Source organism: Sinocyclocheilus anshuiensis, unplaced genomic scaffold, assembly GCF_001515605.1.
Source record: "Sinocyclocheilus anshuiensis isolate Anshui unplaced genomic scaffold, SAMN03320099.WGS_v1.1 scaffold94, whole genome shotgun sequence".
NCBI lineage: Eukaryota > Metazoa > Chordata > Actinopteri > Cypriniformes > Cyprinidae > Sinocyclocheilus > Sinocyclocheilus anshuiensis.
Genome location: NW_015546049.1, coordinates 529,940 through 549,121, shown reverse-complemented (window position 1 = coordinate 549,121; position 19,182 = coordinate 529,940). Strand labels below are relative to the sequence as shown.

Genomic DNA, 19,182 nt, shown 5'->3' with positions numbered 1-19,182 from the left:
TCAGACACGGGTCACGACGAGGCGTCCCCCATAGCGACCCCTAGAGGACGCAGTTCGAAGTTCCCATGAAAGGGAATCCAGGATTCCCCTCTAGGCCAGCAAGCACCGGAAATCTGGATTATGAATCCACAAATGAATTTGTCAAGTAGGATTGGCTGTCGGGTCTTTCTTCAGAGTACAAAGCGCACACCCACAGGAAGTTCACACTCCTTGGGACAATATGAATTAGGATGATGTCTAAGAATCACTCACCCAGGGCAGCACAACAAATTCATGCTTAGCAATCCATTTAGAGAGTCATTTTGATAGTTGAGAGCTTATTCTCGTAATATATGAAGTATGTAGGGCATTGGATTTAATATTGTGCATTAACTCTAAATGTAACCGGAAGTTATTAATCATAAACTGATTTTAAAGAAAAGTAAAACCAAACAAATTTCAGCAAGATCTAAACAGATGATTACAGTAAGAACACAGTAAAACATAAACAAAGAAAACTGTACTACGAAAATAAGCCTCATTCAGCTAAAAACTGTTTTTTTTTCTTGTACGTGTACATATTGTCTACTGATTTGGTCTTCTCTAAAGAAACCTGACATTTGTGTTGATGAAAGCTAGGTGTATCTGTTGTTGGACCAAAGATAGATTTTATGTTTGCTTTTTGTTTTGTCAAGTGACCTCTCTATTGGGTTCTTGCTAATGGATGTTATTGCATTGTTGGTAATACTCATTAAAAATAATTCTGTTCTGCATTTGATTCAGCAAAAACAACATGCATTTGGTGTATCAGTCTCTGTGAATAGAGTATTTGTTGATATATAATAGTATAACGCTGATATCTGTATTTGAAATCATTCCTTTTTATAATACACTTACTGTATGTGACCTTACTCTGAGTCTCTTACGCACACAAATACATTTTGCTGAATTGGTTGGTATTTAAGCAAACAGTGCCATCTCGTGTTTACTAATGTAGTTCAGCGGTGCAAGAGCTAAAAAGGTATGAATTTATATAATTTTATAATACATACTTTCGGTAAATATCATAAAATATAAAGAATTATAAATTCAGTCTAACTTTATTCCATTTTATAAATATTTTATATATTGTCAAAAAATATAAATAAACTAAAAAAAAAAAGAAAAGTTCCTGCAGAAGGCTAAACTACTACTACTACTACTTATAAAGATAAGCTGTACGCCTTTAATAATAATAATTATTATTATCATTATCATCATCATTATTATTTTATCCTGCTGCAGAAACTTTTTTATTATCATTATTATTTTATTTTATTTATATTTTTTATAGCCTATAATAGACCACCAAACAAATGTGAATCGGTGTACGCGCGGGTGGGGTGTTATTGGGGTAGACAGCATCTCGAAAAAGGCCATTTTGTATTTATGGACGCAGGAGGGCGCCAGAGGTCCCCTCGACGACTTGTCGCCTGAGCAGAAAATGAAAGGGACAAGAGACTGACTTCAACTGCGAAACTCTGTTTTGAATATCGATATGACTGTACAGTCATTTTGTGTAGCTGCATACTATAGTAATGACCACCCACGTTTTGATCCAATTCTTCATCCTTCTTCATCTAACAAACCTAATCCAACGCCAGCACTAACATTATCAATTTTATTGGCCACTTTACATGAGGTATAGGCTCTCATAACATGACTACTTTAAATTTTAAATATTTATTTATAAAATAACAAAATTCTATTTTAAATCGCACCACAGAAGAGACAAGTCACCTATTATATCTGGTAGAGTTTAGGCCACAAAGTTTGTTGAGTTGACAGAATACTTTGTAAATTGCCAGTTCTCGTGACTGAGGTAGTTTTCTATGTAGGTCTGTGCACGAGGCGTTTGGCGCGACAGAGCATCATATAGGGCTGGTTCCGCGCTTTATCCCTGCTGTTTACCGTGGCATAATTGCTGTTTTGCGCACCTGTGGGTGTGAGGAGACTGGCGCCGTCTGTGATTAGTCAGAGGAATGCAGACTGCTTCCGTAAGATACACTGACAACATTTCAACGATAGATGGCAATCCAGTTAAACCGTGCTTCTCAACAATGGGGAAATATATCCCTTTAATCAAGACTGTAAGCTTCATTTGATGCTTTTAGACTATTAGTTGGTCTAAATGTAGGCCATTGATCGAGTAGGCTAATTTACACGCGCACTGCTCCATTTGCAAGGTTAAAGGTTCAGGGTTCATCTTAAGGTTGCATAAACAAGAAAATTAAATTCGAATTAAATTACATAATTCAATTAGCTGCACAACAAAATGTTACTACTATTGAAAAAGACAATGCTCCTTTATGCATTTTATTCTCATTTATGGCTAGTTTCCATATGAGAAAAAAATTGTCTCTAGGACTATTTTGCTGTTTCCTGTCTCTTTTTGCAATTCCCTAATTTTGCTAATGTATAATTTATTTAGAAGACAAATGGTTATATTTCTTATCTCTTTGCTAATAATAATAATAATAATAATAATAATAATAAAACCTTAAGACCAGGGCTGCAATATATTTTGTTATTTCAACTTGTCAGAGGTCTTCCTTCAGCTGGCAGTGCTTCTGGACTGCCTGCTAACCGATTGGTTCGCTTTACCACATGACGCCCAGTATATGGCCCGCCCGTCAGCATCTCCAAGGCAGAGACCGCCGCGGAGCTCAAACCCTCTATCAACTATGGATATGTAACTTAAGGCGAAACCAACTACCTCTATAAGTTGTGTGATCTTTGTATCGCGGTTAATTGTTAGAGGTGCAGATTTTGAATAGCTATTTTAAGTGGTCACGGTAAGTAAATTCAGTTTAATGTTTTTTTCCCTGCAAAATGACCGCTGTTCTGGATAGCCTTGGCTCGGATATGCATACAAACCATATTACCTCGAGCAGCTTCAGTACCGTTCACAAGTCGCAGGATTCCCCAACATTGCCGGTGTCAACTGTGACGGACAGCAGCTTCTACAGTAGTTCACAGACAGGTCACTGCGCGGGGACAGCGTACGCACAGATGGCATCTTATTCCTATCATCCTGGTACATTGGGTAATGTTCACTACAGCCCAAAGGCTTACGATTTAGGCTATGCTTCTTCCTATGGCGCTTACGGAACGTATGGACCCAGTTCTTCACCAACACCAACCGAACCAGGTAAGACCACCTCAGTATGTGATATTATATTATATTATATATATTCTTGTGATATTTTACAATGGCAACTTTTGTGGTTAACTTTTTATAGAGAAAGAACAGAGTGAACCGGAGGTGCGCATGGTGAATGGAAAGCCAAAGAAAGTCCGGAAACCGCGAACCATCTACTCCAGTTTTCAGCTGGCGGCACTCCAGCGCCGATTCCAGAAAACCCAGTATCTCGCGCTCCCAGAACGCGCCGAATTGGCGGCTTCTATGGGCCTCACACAGACCCAGGTCAAACGCTGCTCTTTTACTGCATGCTGTGGCTATAAGTCTGAGGCTGTATTTCTGTAGTTCTTTTTATTTCCAGGCAGAGCTGTGTTAGTTGTTTAACCTAGATGCGCTTTGTTGTGCACCACAGGTGAAGATATGGTTTCAGAACCGACGCTCAAAATTCAAAAAGTTGTGGAAAAACGGCGAGATTCCACCAGACCAGCAGGTTGCCGCCGGTGACTCTCCCTCTAGCACTCCTCCACCACAAGCAGGTTGGGATTTCCCACCGAACCAGACACCGAACGACGGAGACACAGTTTCAGAACAGCCCACAGGACCACCAAACACCACCGCCTCATCGTTTTTGACTAACTATTCATGGTACTCATCCACCAATACGGTCACACATCTACAGCCCAGTAACTTAATACAATCTCATCACAGCTCTGCAATGAGTGCTGGGACCATATTCTAAAAGAGGACTAAAAATGGCCGAATACACCTGTTATTCTGTCACTGGACTTGTATCTTAGGAAAGCATTCACTTTAAAATCTATTTTCAGGCCGGGTTTGCTCAAGATGTTTGCTGCGGAACTCTTTGGCGCCACTAATGCGCTCAAGCAAAGCACATTAAATTATTTTTCTATTTATTTATTTGTTTTCGTTATAGTCTAAATGAAAGGGGTAATCAGAGAAGTTTGTTTCACATTCCAAGTACAAACGGGTAGACTTTTTTCGTGTGTTGTACAGAATATATTACGTATAGTGATAAATCTATTAAAATGCTTATAACCTCCAGTCATAATTAAATGTGCATTTTACTATCAGTTTAACGTTTGGTTCTTTGATTGTCGTTTCAAGTGTTTTTTTCTTCAACCCAAGGATTTTGTGGAGCTGTTTTTTTTTTTATTTAGGCCTATTATTATTTATTTATTATCATTATTATTATTTTTACTTTTAACGTGGCAGCCAAGCACTTTGTTTTTTTGTTTGCTAAAATGGTGGTCTGCAGAGGTTTGTAAAGAGCATTAGCCTACATTTATGTCTGTATGCAGACTTTTTCTGTGCATATCTCTGTTTCTTTTGCACGCATTATGCATGTGTGATTATTCGGTAGAACGAATCGGATCCTATTTAATCCTTTGTAAATGTCCTTGGTGAGGAGGGATCCTGTACCTCTGGGCATGAGGGGGAACGCCTGGCATTCGGACGCGTCTTGGCATGCGCAGAAGGAGATGCGAGGGCGTTCCGCGTGCGGCGAGGGCTCTTCCCACTCCAGACTCTCTGGAGTCAGCTCGCTCCTCTTCCAGACGTTTTATGAACGCCACTCAACCAGAGAAAAAATACATAAAACCGCCTCAAGCAGACCGCCCTGGAAACATTCTCCACGCGCCCTCGCTTCCAGCTCCAGCACAGCCTTGAGCTATTCTTGTACGGGGACACACAGTTCTCATAGCTTGCTTCACGTCTTTACATGGTCAAGTTCAATATTTTTGGAACTAAAATAGTTACTGGAATAGGTGGGAGACCCGGCTTACTGTAAGGGCAAAACACCACTTCCCCAAGTGTACATTCTTTTTCAAATTACTATGAGGCTTTGCCCATGTTTGCATATATACAGCATCTGTAATCCATGTAGGTTTTTTTGTCATTGTGAAATTGGGATTAAAAGTTGCTTTAATTAAGGCAAATGCATACAAATAGACTGCATATTTTCGGTATTAGGCCCCCAAATTGTGTGAATATATATATATATGCAGGTACAGCAAAGGCTTCTATGATTGTAGCACATTTGACCGTTCTGCTTCGTTCTCCTTATGTCAACATTCGCAGCTGGTTGCTTCACGTCTTTACATGGTCAAGTTCAATATTTTTGGAACTAAAATAGTTACTGGAATAGGTGGGAGACCCGGCTTACTGTAAGGGCAAAACACCACTTCCCCAAGTGTACATTCTTTTTCAAATTACTATGAGGCTTTGCCCATGTTTGCATATATACAGCATCTGTAATCCATGTAGGTTTTTTTGTCATTGTGAAATTGGGATTAAAAGTTGCTTTAATTAAGGCAAATGCATACAAATAGACTGCATATTTTCGGTATTAGGCCCCCAAATTGTGTGAATATTGTTTGCATACATTTCATGAACTATTATTCATCTCTATAATTAAAAAAATAAACATTTGTTTTACCTAAAAATTAAATTGTATATTAAAGGGAAAAATTAAAAGAATATTAGGAATATCAGGAAGAAATCAATCAGCTTGGCCGAACAAACAAACAAAGAGCAGCATAACAATCAGCTTCATATAGAATCATCAGTATTCCGAAGTTTACCCACGAAGCTATTTAAAAAGAAAAAGTTGAATGGGCTGTTGTAACTAATCGTTTATCTTATATGATTTGTTTCTTTTGAGGTTCATTTGAGCTTCCGCGGTTTTTCTAAATATGGACATAGTGGTTTGGGGCCCTTGGATCCTTCGATTCTTATTGAAAAAGGCGTCTATTTTTATTCTGATTTTGGTATAGGCCTATCTCATTTATATATATATATAACCGTTCTGCTTCGTTCTCCTTATGTCAACATTCGCAGCTGGCAGTAATTGAAATGCCAGGGCTTATATGCAACCACACCACTATGAGTCCAAATGACTGCTTCCGTTTAGATTCAAAGCTACATCTGCATGAAGCGGAGGGTCTCTGCATTACAAGAATAGAACAGAAAGGATACATTTTGCGGTGTTGTCTAATCATATTTTGTAGTGCATTAGCCTATTAATAACCACTTTCTGTACACTGCAGAAAAAGTTCCTGCGGTGGTGGGCTGTCAGTAATGCAAACGTTGATTTGCATACATTTTGCTGGATCTTTTTTTTTCTTTGCTATGATTAAAAATGCATTGTACGATTAAGAAGAAAACAAAGAACTACAAAGCATTAACTTAGCCTAACCATACCCAAATGAAACGAACAAAATAGCTATTAAAAACATTGAGCTTTAACTTCAGATAGGAATAGATCATGAAACATCGTAAATAAAACAGAAATATGGAAAGATAAACGCTGAAACGAAAGGTGAGCGAAAATACGAGTTTTTAAGTCAATTAGCTACTTTAAAGTCAATATAATGATCTGGAACATCCTTCATGGCAGAACACAGCACCTGCGAACGGCTCAGCGCTACATGCTGCAGCTAGGCTTTCTACATAAGAAAAAAACGCCTATTGATTCCCTGCCTATTCCCTTTTCTTTTGTCCGACTGAAAAGATCCCTCCGCGCCAGAAATTGCTCGTAATTGCGACAGACAGAGGAAAATGCGTGAGGATGCACAAAAACCAAATGGCTGCAATTATGATTCGATTTAATGAGCACAGCTTAGAAAGGCAGGCACCATGCGGTCAGTAAGTGCGATCAAATCACATCAACTAAACTAGTAAACCAACTACAGATAAACAGATTATTATCATTAATATTAGAAACTTTTACTTGGTCTTTATAGTGCATCATCTTTAATCTATGGGCTTTTTAGTTCTTTTTTATGTGATTAAAAATAAAACAGCCTACACGATGCATCATTCACGCACGTTTAAATCTGTCTGCTGTCGTCCCTAATAAATCTCGTTTTATACGTAGGCCTACACATCACTTGCTTTATAGCCTACGTTTTCTTTTATAATATCGAGTTAAACAAACCCCATCTGATCATACAAACTAACATATTTTATCGGTTGGCCTATAGCTAAGTGTAGAGAAATTGCGCGTTTCTTTAACCTAAATATAGAGCTTACTGTTTCAACCAAAAAGCAGAAGGAAACTTCCCAGATGGCACAGCTACTGATTAACTAAGGGTCACAATGTAATTAACTTTAATTGTACACATCATAGAGGCACAGCGATTAAACAGATGCAGAATGGAAGGCGGCTCGTGCTCCTAGACTAAGCGCACTTTCTGATTTGTCATTTGACTTTCGTTTTTTTTTTTTTTTTTAGCGATTTAATATTTGTAAAATACGATTTAATTTTTTACAATCCACACACTTAAAAACGTAAATTGTAAGACTGAAAGCTATGAACACACTGCTATTATCACATGCGGATTTCAGACAGCAGAATTCCAACTCTTGTCAAATGTCAGACATCATAAGCAGTTTGCCAATGTTGTCGTGAAGCAGATATATGATTATAGGGTATTCTTGATACGCTACACATGGCTCATACGGAAAACCCATGGCCCATAAATATAATCACCTCTCGAGAGATGCACAGCGCTAACTACATTACTGCGGAGTAATATTATGATGTATGGAGAAACCCCGCCATAATAATACGACGTAATGACATTTCATTCCCTGTGCTTTCAATGAGTTCAGTCATGACATCAGAAACCAAAGAGTTTGGAATAGTGAAGAGATTTTGAAACTCATTACACAATAACCTACATGCATTAAACAATTAACCTTATTAATTCATAATGTAAAAACGCAGCGCTGGAGCTGCACAGCTGTTCCATGCCATTTGGTCAGGCTAATAAAATAAGATAAAACATTGGATAAATGTCAAGAAACATTTATTTAAATAACAGATTCTATTACTCTAAAAACTCAGATCCATCTCACAATTCACACTTCAAGATGTTCCATATTCTTGTCCAGTCAATCTTCATCTGGTAGTTTGGTCAGAATCTCTACACCATCGCTGGCGATGACAACCGTGTGTTCAAATTGGGCCGATCTGAGCATTATCACACAAGAAAACAAACACACAGGTAAACATGTTGAGATTCAGTTGTTCATCTAAGATCACTGGTTCTCAACCAGGTCCAGGGCCCACCAGGGGGCCTCGGCAAACTTAGATGACTTTTAATGATTTGATATCATAATGAATGTGATTTTCCAGACCTAGAAAAGTTATATAAAATAATAATAATGCAAAAGTAACAACAATAATAATAATAAAATCTTATAACACCATTAGAGTTTTTATACTTTTTATGAATATTGTCTAGTTCTGCCAAGCTCAAAAATATTTTGTAAGGAAGAAATTGTGAGTCCTTATTCAGTAAATCACGATGGGGCCTCGGAGTCTAATGTATCCATTTTCTTATATCACATATTACCCCACTCAACCTTAAAAATCAGAGCTCTAATCAACCACTGACCAAGTAGTAACACTCTGCTCTCACCTGCCAACAGGGCAATCAGCTCATTTGCAATTTACACTGAAGTGCTCTCCAGTGAAATATATGCAGTTAAAGGAAAGTTTATCCCAGAGCACTTAACTCTATATGTGCTTCAAATTCTGAGGGTACTTAGTCTTTCCAAGCTAAATGTCAACAGCCAATAGAAATAAAGTTCTTGAAGATTCTCAGTAGAAATTGGCCACTTATTCTTGTATGAAGTAATGAATGATTAATGTAGGCTACATTTAAATGGCTGCATTTGGGCTCTCATTAGAAAGGTGGTGAGAGAAGTGTGGGAGAGGAAATTCAACACAACATGCACCTTTTGTCATCCACAGAAACAGCGGTCCACTTGTCCCTCAGGATCTTGAATTCTGAGGATCCTTCCATAAGAATGGGTTCTGGAAAAAATGGATGGATGGTTTAACTTCCTGAAATGTACAAATTCATGCTCCCGTTGATGTTCTCAATAACATTCAATCTGTCTGTCATCTAAAACAATGATGAGTACACACACAGACCTATGGTGAAGGACATGCCCTCTTCCATCTGTAGGTCAATGTTATTGGCTGTAAAAGATAAAAGAAGCATGAACCACCAAAAAAATAAAAATAAAAAATCATCTACTGTATATAAACAGAGTAATTCAAAGGGTCCTTGCACCATTACCCTAATTAATGGCAAAACATCTTAGCTGATCACGTTAATCAATTGTATTCATATGGCTGCAATAGTTTAACAAATTAATTAGCTTTAGAAGTAAAGCTCATAGATAAATTAGAGGGTTAGTTCACCCAAATCTGAAAATTGTCATCATTTACTAAGAGTCATTAATCTAGACCTGCACTAAAGAAGATATTAGCATCCAAACTATATAAGATATTTGACTTTCATTATAAGGACAATGAAATTAGATTACTGACTTTCATTGTAAGCACAAACAACAACAAAACACCCAGTGACATTTTTCCAAATATCTTGCGTTCTACAGAAGAAATTCAGTCATACAGGTTTGGACATGACATTTTCAGTAAAGTATCCCTTTCAAGTCAATTTCTAAATATTAAGTAAAATAAATGAATAATACATAAAATAATTTTAACTCTCACCATGATGCCATATCTCTGGATAACCATGGAAATACGTGCCGATCCCATGGCCGATAAAATATGGACACACACAAAATCCATTTGAATTCGCTATTTTGCTGTAATTCAGAAACAAAAAAAAGAAATACTCAAATGTATGTTTAGCCAGGTTTATCTTGGTTGATGTGTGATAAATTGCTTGTGTATTTTCCCCTTTTGGATATTGGGTAAAAAAAGTCTGGTTTACCCATGAGCCTACACCCAATTAGGGCGCTGCCTTTGAAATGTCAAATTTAACCATGTTGCCTACATGTAAGTAACATTTCAGACAGCTTTTCACTGTGAGTAAGGCACGCTTGAAATGTTCTCGAATAGTTGTTTTTTTTTATATTCTGGGAGGCGGGAGGGGGAAGGTAGTGGACAAAGGTGTGTAACAGACAAAAAGAAAAAGACGAAAGAGAAAGAATAAAAGACAGAGACAAAGAATTGCAAAGAGAGAGCTGGAGAGAGGATGCTAGGGTGCCAGCATGATAAAAAAATAAAAAAATAAAAGCGAGAGATTGAGGGGAGTGAAAGAGAGGTCTAAGTGCTTTTTTCCTGAGGAGAGGTAATTGTTCCCTCTGTGTGTATATAATAACAGTGTATGTCCCTGCAGAAGCTCAGAATCCTACGCAGAGAGAGAGAAAGAAAGAGAGAAACAAAAGCATTGCTTCCTCAGACACAGAAGAAATATCTATTGCTACACTGCACAAAATGTACGAAAAACCACATTTAATCACCTAAAAGTATTATTTTCAAGATATAAGTAAAATACGCATTTATATATTTCATGAAAGTAATAATAAAATATTAACTCTTTTTTTTAGCTATATGTTTTGACCTTGAACCCATTTCGGCATCTTCACTATTGATATTGTGCACATTTAGGTCTTTGTATTAGAAGTGGAAATTCAATAAGATGTTGTTAAAGATGTTGTACTGTATGTGAGTGACTATGTCCTCTCTCTGTGAAAAGGCTCCTGTGGATCTTTTCGTGTCTCTGTGGGGAGCTGAATCCACCCTGGCAGAGTCTACGATTCTCAAAGACAGCAGGAGCAAGCCTGTAATTTACATCGCTCTCTCGCTCTCTCTCTCTGTCTCTCTGTCTCTCTCTCTCCCCCTCACACACACACACACACAGACACTTGCACACATGCACACATCCAACAAGACAAACTAACCTGTAATTTACACCCCATTGCAGAAAAAAACCCATTGCACTCTGGGTAATTGCCTGCTCAGAGCCCGCTGAGAAATACATTAACTCTGTGCAGTCCTTCTTTAGACACTACACTATCAAATAAGGACTGACGAGGCAGGATTGCTGTCTTTTTTTCTACTTTTGCGCACAAGAGGGATAACAGAGAGGTTTAGGGGTTAGATATGCTATTTTTAACAAGAGCAAGTTGGAAAATTAAATGAATAAAAGAACATTTCCCACAGACATCACTCTTGAAGACGCGGGTTGCGGTTAGGAATTCAACCTGTAATGCAATCTGGGATGAGTGTGGGAATGAACACACACCTGATAGTGTTGCCAATGACACACAGAGGTTGACCTGGTCCACTGGCGGCAATGGCCTGATCTCTGCACTGACGAGCTACATCCACTAACCTCCTCCCCTGTTCATTGACCGAGCCAATCAGAAATGTTTCTGAGGTGTCACCATGGTAACCTTCTAGATAAACCTATAGAATACATATAGCATCCACTATTTACAGATACTGAGGTGTAAACAATAACTTGATTGATTTGGAATCTAACAGCAATTAACTAACTTAGAATTTAAACAAAGGACTCACTGTGACATCTATATTGATGATATCGCCATCCTGCAATGGCCGACTAGGAAACAAAATATAATACTGACTGCATATAAGTTGTTAAAAAATACATAAAGATGCAATTCATACATACTTTTAATTTCTGAACTAAAGTCAATTTTGATATATTTTTGAGGGGCATAAAGTACAAAAATCAGGGCTGATAGGATTGTTCTGACATCATAAGAAAAAAGCCTCAGTGGCAGAATAAAATTCTATAAAAAAAAATAATTAGTTGGCATTTTCTTAGAAAAAAAATATTTTAACAAAACTGCTTCACAGCCTATTCATATTTGAAAAATATTTGTATAAGTCATGTGGTGCAACCATCAAAATCATGTGGTGCAACTAACATAACTCATGTTGTGACTCTTAAAAAGACTCTTAAAAACTTTTAAAAATTGTATTTTTATTTTGAAAAATTTATTTATTTATTACAATAACTCACATCTATTCAAGCTAAATATGTTATAACTTTTTACACCACCTGACATTTTAAGTCAATGAATTCAGACTTTTCTTGAAAATGGTATAAAGGTTTTTAAATAATGAAACCAACATGAATACAAAGTGTACATTACAGTGCCCAATTCTACTCCTACTTTAGGAGCAATTCTAATTCTACTTTAGAGCGACAATACCCTGAAAAGTTTAGCTCCAACCCTAATTAAACACATCTATACTAATAATCAAGGTCTTTAGGAGTGCTAGAAACAGAGTAGCTTTAAATCGAGCCTTAAAACTAAATTAACAGAACAACATGCAACACTGCAGTACACTTGGGAGAATGGATGTCAATGGAGGAGAGGCTTCAGTACGCTGAACAATATCCTTTTTTGAGGAAACAGCTTATCAATTAATGACATGTCCACTAATCTTTAACCTGTTTGCCATTAAACAGTTATTTTGGAGTGAACAATATTTGGAGAAAAGCACAGCAAAAATAGTTTTATAAGAGTAGTCACAGACAATTTTGAAACGGGTTCCGTTCACTCATTCATTTCTATGGAATCTGCAAACAGCAACTGACTGTCACAGAAATTCAATGACGTCAAGGCTACAATGTGGTTATCAAGGCACGTGTGAAACAAGTTCCCTGTTACATTTTCTCAAATGGTAGAACCACAGAGGTTGGTATCTACCAGTAATAGAACCATCTCTGCTAGAAATGTCTAGGCAGGGGTTTTGGAGCAGGTTGTAGCTAAACTCTGCAGTTTGTTGGCCCTTCAGCAGCAGGACTGCTCCATGCCATTGACACATATACTAACAAACAAATGTATAGACATGCAGTCACAACAAATCACTTACGCTTGATAGCACTGAGTTACCTGTCTGGAATGCCATGGCATACTACATTGTTAACAGAGGTACAGACTGACTTCGGAAAGCCCCCATAATGTAAAGGAGAGGGGTAGGCATTGTGACGAATGGCTTCCTGATGGACTATAAAGTCTATTTCATCTGTCGTCATACCAACCTAGAAAACAAACAATATAGTGACAGCGTCTGCAAAAAAACAATTCGAGGACGTGTCACATCAAGCTTATTCAACATTACGTTCTCAAATTTCAGGTAAGTGTAGAGTATACCTTCAAACTCTTTCCTGCCAGCAGCAGTACGTGTCTGGCTAGTTGACATGCTCGTCTCAATCCTTGGATCTGCTCCTCATCTTTAATCTCTATGTAATCTGGCCACTCAGGCACTTTGCTGGATGACACATAGTCCGGCTTCTGGATGTGCTGAGAGAAGAGAGCATACATAAAGAACATTTGTGATGCATAAAGCTCAAAAATCAATTCTTTTTCCAAGTTAATCAACATTAAATTGTTAGTGTCACTTGATGAGGCCACAATTACCTTAGGTACAGCATAAGAGGGGCGCACTACACCAGGCCGGACCACACTGAGGGAACTATTCCATTTCTTCCAGAAGAAACATCGGTGAGGTGGGCATTGGTGGGCAGCAGATGAGCTTCTGTAGCAGCTGGGCAGCTGTGCTGCTCTCTGGAGCAGGCTTGCACCACCTATACACAGCAAAAAAGATGAACAAATGGTGTGATAATGCACTGCAAAGTGGATTTCTCAGAGGTGTGAAGTGTGATACCAAATTCGAGTAAATGTACATGTTCAGTCCAAAGGTCACTTGAGTACATTGATATCTTGAGATCACTTTATACGATGTTGAAATAAAAAAAGCAAAGCAAAGCAAGTTCCAAACCAAATATAGTACCTACTAGACAGTATGAGATTTCGGACACAGTGACGGTTAAAAAGTAAAGTCGCTGGCATTTGCCAAAAATTTGGTCATTTTGCACTACATTATTGAGTATGACCGACTAGATTCATTTAAATTAGAGCTGTGAAAAACAATGCATTAATTTGTGAATGTCTTTTCCCCACATCCTTTTGCTAGTGTATTGGGGAGTTCAAGTCATGTCGGAAAGATCATATTAACGTATTGAACGCACATGAATGGCACCACAAAGTCAGAATTATAAATTAGGAAACTCAAAACTTTCTGGCCCCAAACTTCTGCATTGGGGGTGTTTCAGTGAGAAAATATGGCAGACACAATTTGATGCAGCATCCATATTGACGGTAAATTTGTTTAAATTAATTAAATATTTTTTTCCATTTACAATAATAAAGTTGCACGTACAAAATACAATATTTTTGTACAATTACAATAGAATATAATGATTCATTTGACCATAAACTGAATAAAAACATAAAAATGCAAAAACACACTTAATTAATCATGCTGTAGAAGCGGAGGTAAGAAATCTTGCTCCAACCAAAGTGACATCATCCGCATTTGACATCATAATTGCAGCTTCCAAACCTGTAAATATTGGTGCATTCAAATCCTCCTGGGAAGTTTGTATTTATGAGTTGGGATGTCATAATTACGATGTCAGGCATGTTTAAGTCATTTGGTCGGAGAAATGAACTTGTGCAGTTAATAAGTTAACTTTTTAATTGATTATTTTGTAGCACTAATTTAAATATATAAAATCCATGTCGATGAATTGCATTATATATAAATACATATAGGAACATGATAATATTTATATTTAAATAATTTATACTAAAATATTACATCATAATATTCTAAACTACACTTGCATGACTCGAGTGTCTGTGTTTGATGATGTTGCAGGGCAATTCAATCAAATGTATGAACATTGTCAAGTTAACATCTATTCTCAAAGCCTGTGAATCATGTGCCAAACCCATTCCCTCTCTCACAAGAATAACACAGCTGCAATGTAAACAAACAGTCCATACAATTACACAATGCAGTGATGCTCACATAATATGCTTAATTTTGAGTCTGAACCACAAATGAAAATAATCTGAGATCCACCACCACACATCAACAACCATGTTGTAACTCATGCCAACAAGGACTGCAGAGTTTTGTCTTTAGAAAAGAAACAAAAAAAAAAAAAGTTAAAAAGTTAAAAAGAACTGTGACCAAAACACAGTGGTCAAAAGCCCAAAATAAGTGCAGTTATACACAGGAGAGGACTTGAGTTACAAAAATGAAAATACCAGGGATGAAGGAAGTAGTTCAGAACCAGTGAAGGGGTGACTGGGGGTTTATAATAAAGGCAGTAGTGGGTTAACCCAGGGTGGGGTAGTGGCTGTGTGTAGTGACAACAATTTGGGTGGTAGACAGCAAAGGATGTGGCCAAGGATGTGGATTGAACTGAATTCCCTTTGTGTGTATGTGTGTGGTCGACTTTAGACTTAGTCTTGTGCTTTAGCTGTAATATATAATCCTTACTTCAGGACTATGAGTTCTATTATTATGAAGTTCTATTATTTTGTATATTATTATTATGTAGAAAATCAATCGCTGCATTAGTTCTTAAACAACATAAATGTCATAAAAGTTTAATGAATAATGCAGCTAGGTCAGACTCTAAGCTTTCAAATGACACCTATTTTGTGTACATCTTGGATGCCCTGGGGGTAAGCAGATAAACATCAAATTTTCATTTTTGGGTGAACTATCCCTTTAAGGCAGATATTTTGAAAAATATGCTTATTGTTTTTTTCTTCGCTAGGGGGCGTCTGCTCCGGTTTAGAGGAACTAGGCAGCACTGGGTGCGTTTCCCGAAAGCAGCTATGGTCGCAAGTTCCGTCGTTGCTAATAGAATTCAATGGAACTAACGACCATAGTTAGCTAACCATGGTTTTGGGAAACGCACCCCTGGTTAGGAGTTGATCAAAATGGTTGAATGCATATTTCGAAAGCTTAATTTCTAACCTTTAAAATTATACCTAGTTATTTTTAAAAAATGTTATATTAACGATAAAATAGACAGAAACATTATATGTTTTACATTCTGCTTGCCAAGTGTCCAATAGAGCTCTCCAACTGATTTCTTCAATTAATGGGTTTAGGTATTATTTACACACGAAAGACGCAATGGATTGTTTTGATTTTGGACTCATTTCAATCGTGAGAATCTGCTGTAAATAATGATATGCCATTTTCCGATCGGAGCATGTTTCATGAAATGATAAGCGTAAAAAACCATGAGAATATTGCAACGTGCGCATTTGGAGTTTTATGTGTTATAACCCGATGACGAATATCTTTAGATCTAAATGACAGCTTATGGTATGAATGGGCTCATTTTAATCGAGAGAATTTTCCATTTTCCATGATCTATGCATGTTTCATGAAGTTATGAATAAAAGCGTAAAGTGAAACTACAGTTATTTGTCCTGCTGCTCCTGAAGTGCGCCCATTGGGTTTTATGTGTTATAGCAATATGAGCAATATCTTTGGATCTCATGGACTGATTATGGTATCTCTGGGCTCATTTTAATAGGGAGAAGTTTCTGAAAATAATGACGTGCGGTTTTTCAAGATCTATGCATGTTTCCTGAAGTTATGAATGAAAAAGCAACATGAAGCATTAAGCTGTTTTTCTTTGCAGCGCCTCAAGTGCGCCTGTCTGCTTTAATGTGTTACAGCTCTATGAACGAAATCTTTCGATCTGATCGACGGATTGTGGTCAATTTGGGCTCTTTTTAATCGGGAGAATTTTCTGAATATAATCCTGTGCGGGTTTCAAGATCTATGCATGTTTGGTGAAGTTACGAGTTTAAACGGCACAGGACTGCAACCTCTGATTTTTTTGCTAAGCTACATGACCTAATTCTTTTCTATGTGTTATAGCTTTATGAGAGATATATTTAGATCTGAGCGATAGATTATGGTGAGCTTGGTCTTTTTAATCGGGAGAATTTTCTGCAAATAATGACGTGTTGTTTTCTATGATATATGCATGTTTTATGTGGTTACAAGCGAAATCGCCACATGACAGCTACCTTAGATTTTTTTTGGCTAAACTACATGGTGCCTGTGCAGTTTTATGTGTGTTATAAATTCATGAGGAAAATCTTTAGATGTAAATGGCAGATTATATATGGTTTTGGGCTCTTTTTAATCGGAATCTGCTCTAAATAATGGTGCCTAATTTTCCACGATCTGATCATGTTTTGGCTAAACTACATGCCTTCTGTGCAATTTTATGTGTGTTATAAATTCATGAGGAAAATCTTTAGATATAAATGACAAATTTGGTTTTAGGCACTTTTTAATCAGGAGAATCTGCTCTAAATAATGGTGATCTGATCATGTTTTATGAAGTTACAAGTAAAATGGTGACATCAATATATTATTTTCATATGGGTCTGGGGGTGACTTCTTGTACAAAAACTCGCTCCAGTTTATTCAAAGCCCCAAACAATTATGCTTGTTTTATTCTACAAATAACATATGACACATGACTATCGGAGCTTTATGATATTTTTGACGTATTAGAGTACATGGCACAAAAAACATATTTTGTAAATTATGATTTTTTTGTAATTTATCAGCAAATAACTCGGCACTACTTTGTAGTTAGGGGTTATCAAAGGGGCTACGTGCATTGTAAAGCTCCGACTCTGAGCTTTCAAATTATATAATTTTTTTGTTGATCAAGGCAGTGGTTTGAAAAATATGATTAGTAATATTATCAGGAGGTGGGGGGGGCGTCCTGCCCGTGGTACACTTGGTTTAGAGGGACTGCTTAGCGCTCGTTAAGAGTTGATCAAAATACATTACATTCATTAAAAAGCTGAGATTCTAAGCTTTAACATGATACCTATCTGTGTTATTCCATTCAGGGGTTGCTTAGTAATTTGATTTTTTTCAGCGGGACACCTGGGGTTTAAAGGGTTAAGTGGTGAACCAGCTAAACCATTTTCTGCTTGTTAATAATCATTGTCAACTGGGTAATTTTTGTGCATTTACTGTATTGTTCATTATGGATGCTCTTGTGTGTCCTAAAATGTTCCTTAAAAATAATTTTAAAAGAAAAGTCCTTGAAATCCCTGAAAGAAAAGTGTTAACATCATTAAATTACATTAAATAACAAACCGAAATATGAAATACATATATTTGCCTGTTCTTATTTATTTAGCTATCTTACTGACATAGGACAACTTCTTTGTCAGGAAACCCAACAATTCACTGTGGGTTATAATTCACTTAAATGTAAAAGAAAAAAGAAAAAAAAATGGCTGAGCAGACAGGGAGGATTGTATGCTTCTTTCTTTCTCTATTTACTTCTATTGGACTCTGCCAAACCAGCAAACAATAAAGAGCTCCAAGACAGTGCCATGAGTCCAGCCTTCCTGCTGCAGTCTCGTTCTTGTGTTCTTGTTTAAAACTCCAAAATGTAGTGCATAAAAAAATAGGCAAATTGGGATACAGCGCAAATGATCAAAATTGGAGGGACTAAATATAAAAGTATAATAATCTGAATTGGCCGTTATGTCTATGCCTATGACCCTGCATATATGACACATACCATATACTACCGGTTTGAACCTGGAATTAGGTTTACTTTTTTTTTTTTAAGTCACTTCTGTTCACCAAGGCTGCTTTTATTTGATCATAAATAAAAACAGTAATATTGTCAAAATATTATTACAAGTTAAAATAACTGAATATCAGTGTCAGTTGAGGTGTGTTCATGCCGAATCATAAAGATGAACTTAATGGTCTTGTAACTTTCTATTAAGTGTTTGATTGCATGAGTGAAAAGCGTTAGTAGTAGAAAGTGACTCTCTCTGAATTTGGCTTACCGTCATTGCTACATTAGCGACACAGTCACCGAGCGATGCCACAGCTTGTTAAACAGCGCTTATTCAGATGCAAGGTTTGCATTTGATATTAATAAATATATTCCGCGTAGACTGCAGTTAAGCGATCATTAATAATTAGATAAGAGCGGAAATTGTCTCGTTTGGGTCACTGGCTTGCCATGGTCTGAGTCTGAGTGTTTATGCTCTACAAATAAGTCTAACTTTTTCTCAAGTAACCTGTAAACCTACCTGTTCTGTAAAAGCATTGAGCGGCACAGGGCGCAGCCATTTTTTCCACAGAGGCGAGTCACGTGCTCGTTCAAACAAACAATAGCGGATGTTTTACACTAGAGTTGAAAATGAAGGGATTTGTTTTATACGTAGCATATTTATTGATACAAATCTGACTTGAATGTAAACACTAAAGTGGGCTTGGCAAAAATGTTAATTGTACCCATATATGCCATAAAATCTCC

At 37.1% G+C, this 19,182-nt stretch overlaps 2 protein-coding genes across 2 annotated transcripts; one reads left to right on the top strand and one right to left on the bottom strand.

Moving 5' to 3' along the window:
• Window positions 1-2,742: 2,742 nt before the first annotated feature.
• LOC107699078 (homeobox protein Dlx2b) lies at window positions 2,743-4,253 on the top strand. Its single transcript, XM_016500246.1, has 3 exons — window positions 2,743-3,169; window positions 3,261-3,445; window positions 3,573-4,253. Exons 1-3 carry the CDS (start codon window positions 2,851-2,853, stop codon window positions 3,897-3,899), a joined length of 831 nt encoding a protein of 276 aa, XP_016355732.1. The 5' UTR covers window positions 2,743-2,850; the 3' UTR covers window positions 3,900-4,253.
• A 3,741-nt stretch (window positions 4,254-7,994) lies between these two features.
• On the bottom strand, window positions 7,995-19,053 carry LOC107699077 (methionine aminopeptidase 1D, mitochondrial-like). The gene is made up of 10 exons (XM_016500245.1): window positions 18,956-19,053; window positions 13,409-13,575; window positions 13,142-13,291; window positions 12,881-13,029; window positions 11,532-11,574; window positions 11,254-11,417; window positions 9,711-9,808; window positions 9,123-9,170; window positions 8,924-9,002; window positions 7,995-8,153 (listed from the first exon to the last, which is right to left on the bottom strand). The coding sequence occupies exons 1-10, from the start codon at window positions 18,993-18,995 to the stop codon at window positions 8,075-8,077; spliced, it is 1,017 nt and encodes a 338-aa protein (XP_016355731.1). The 5' UTR covers window positions 18,996-19,053; the 3' UTR covers window positions 7,995-8,074.
• Between the last annotated feature and the right edge of the window lie 129 nt (window positions 19,054-19,182).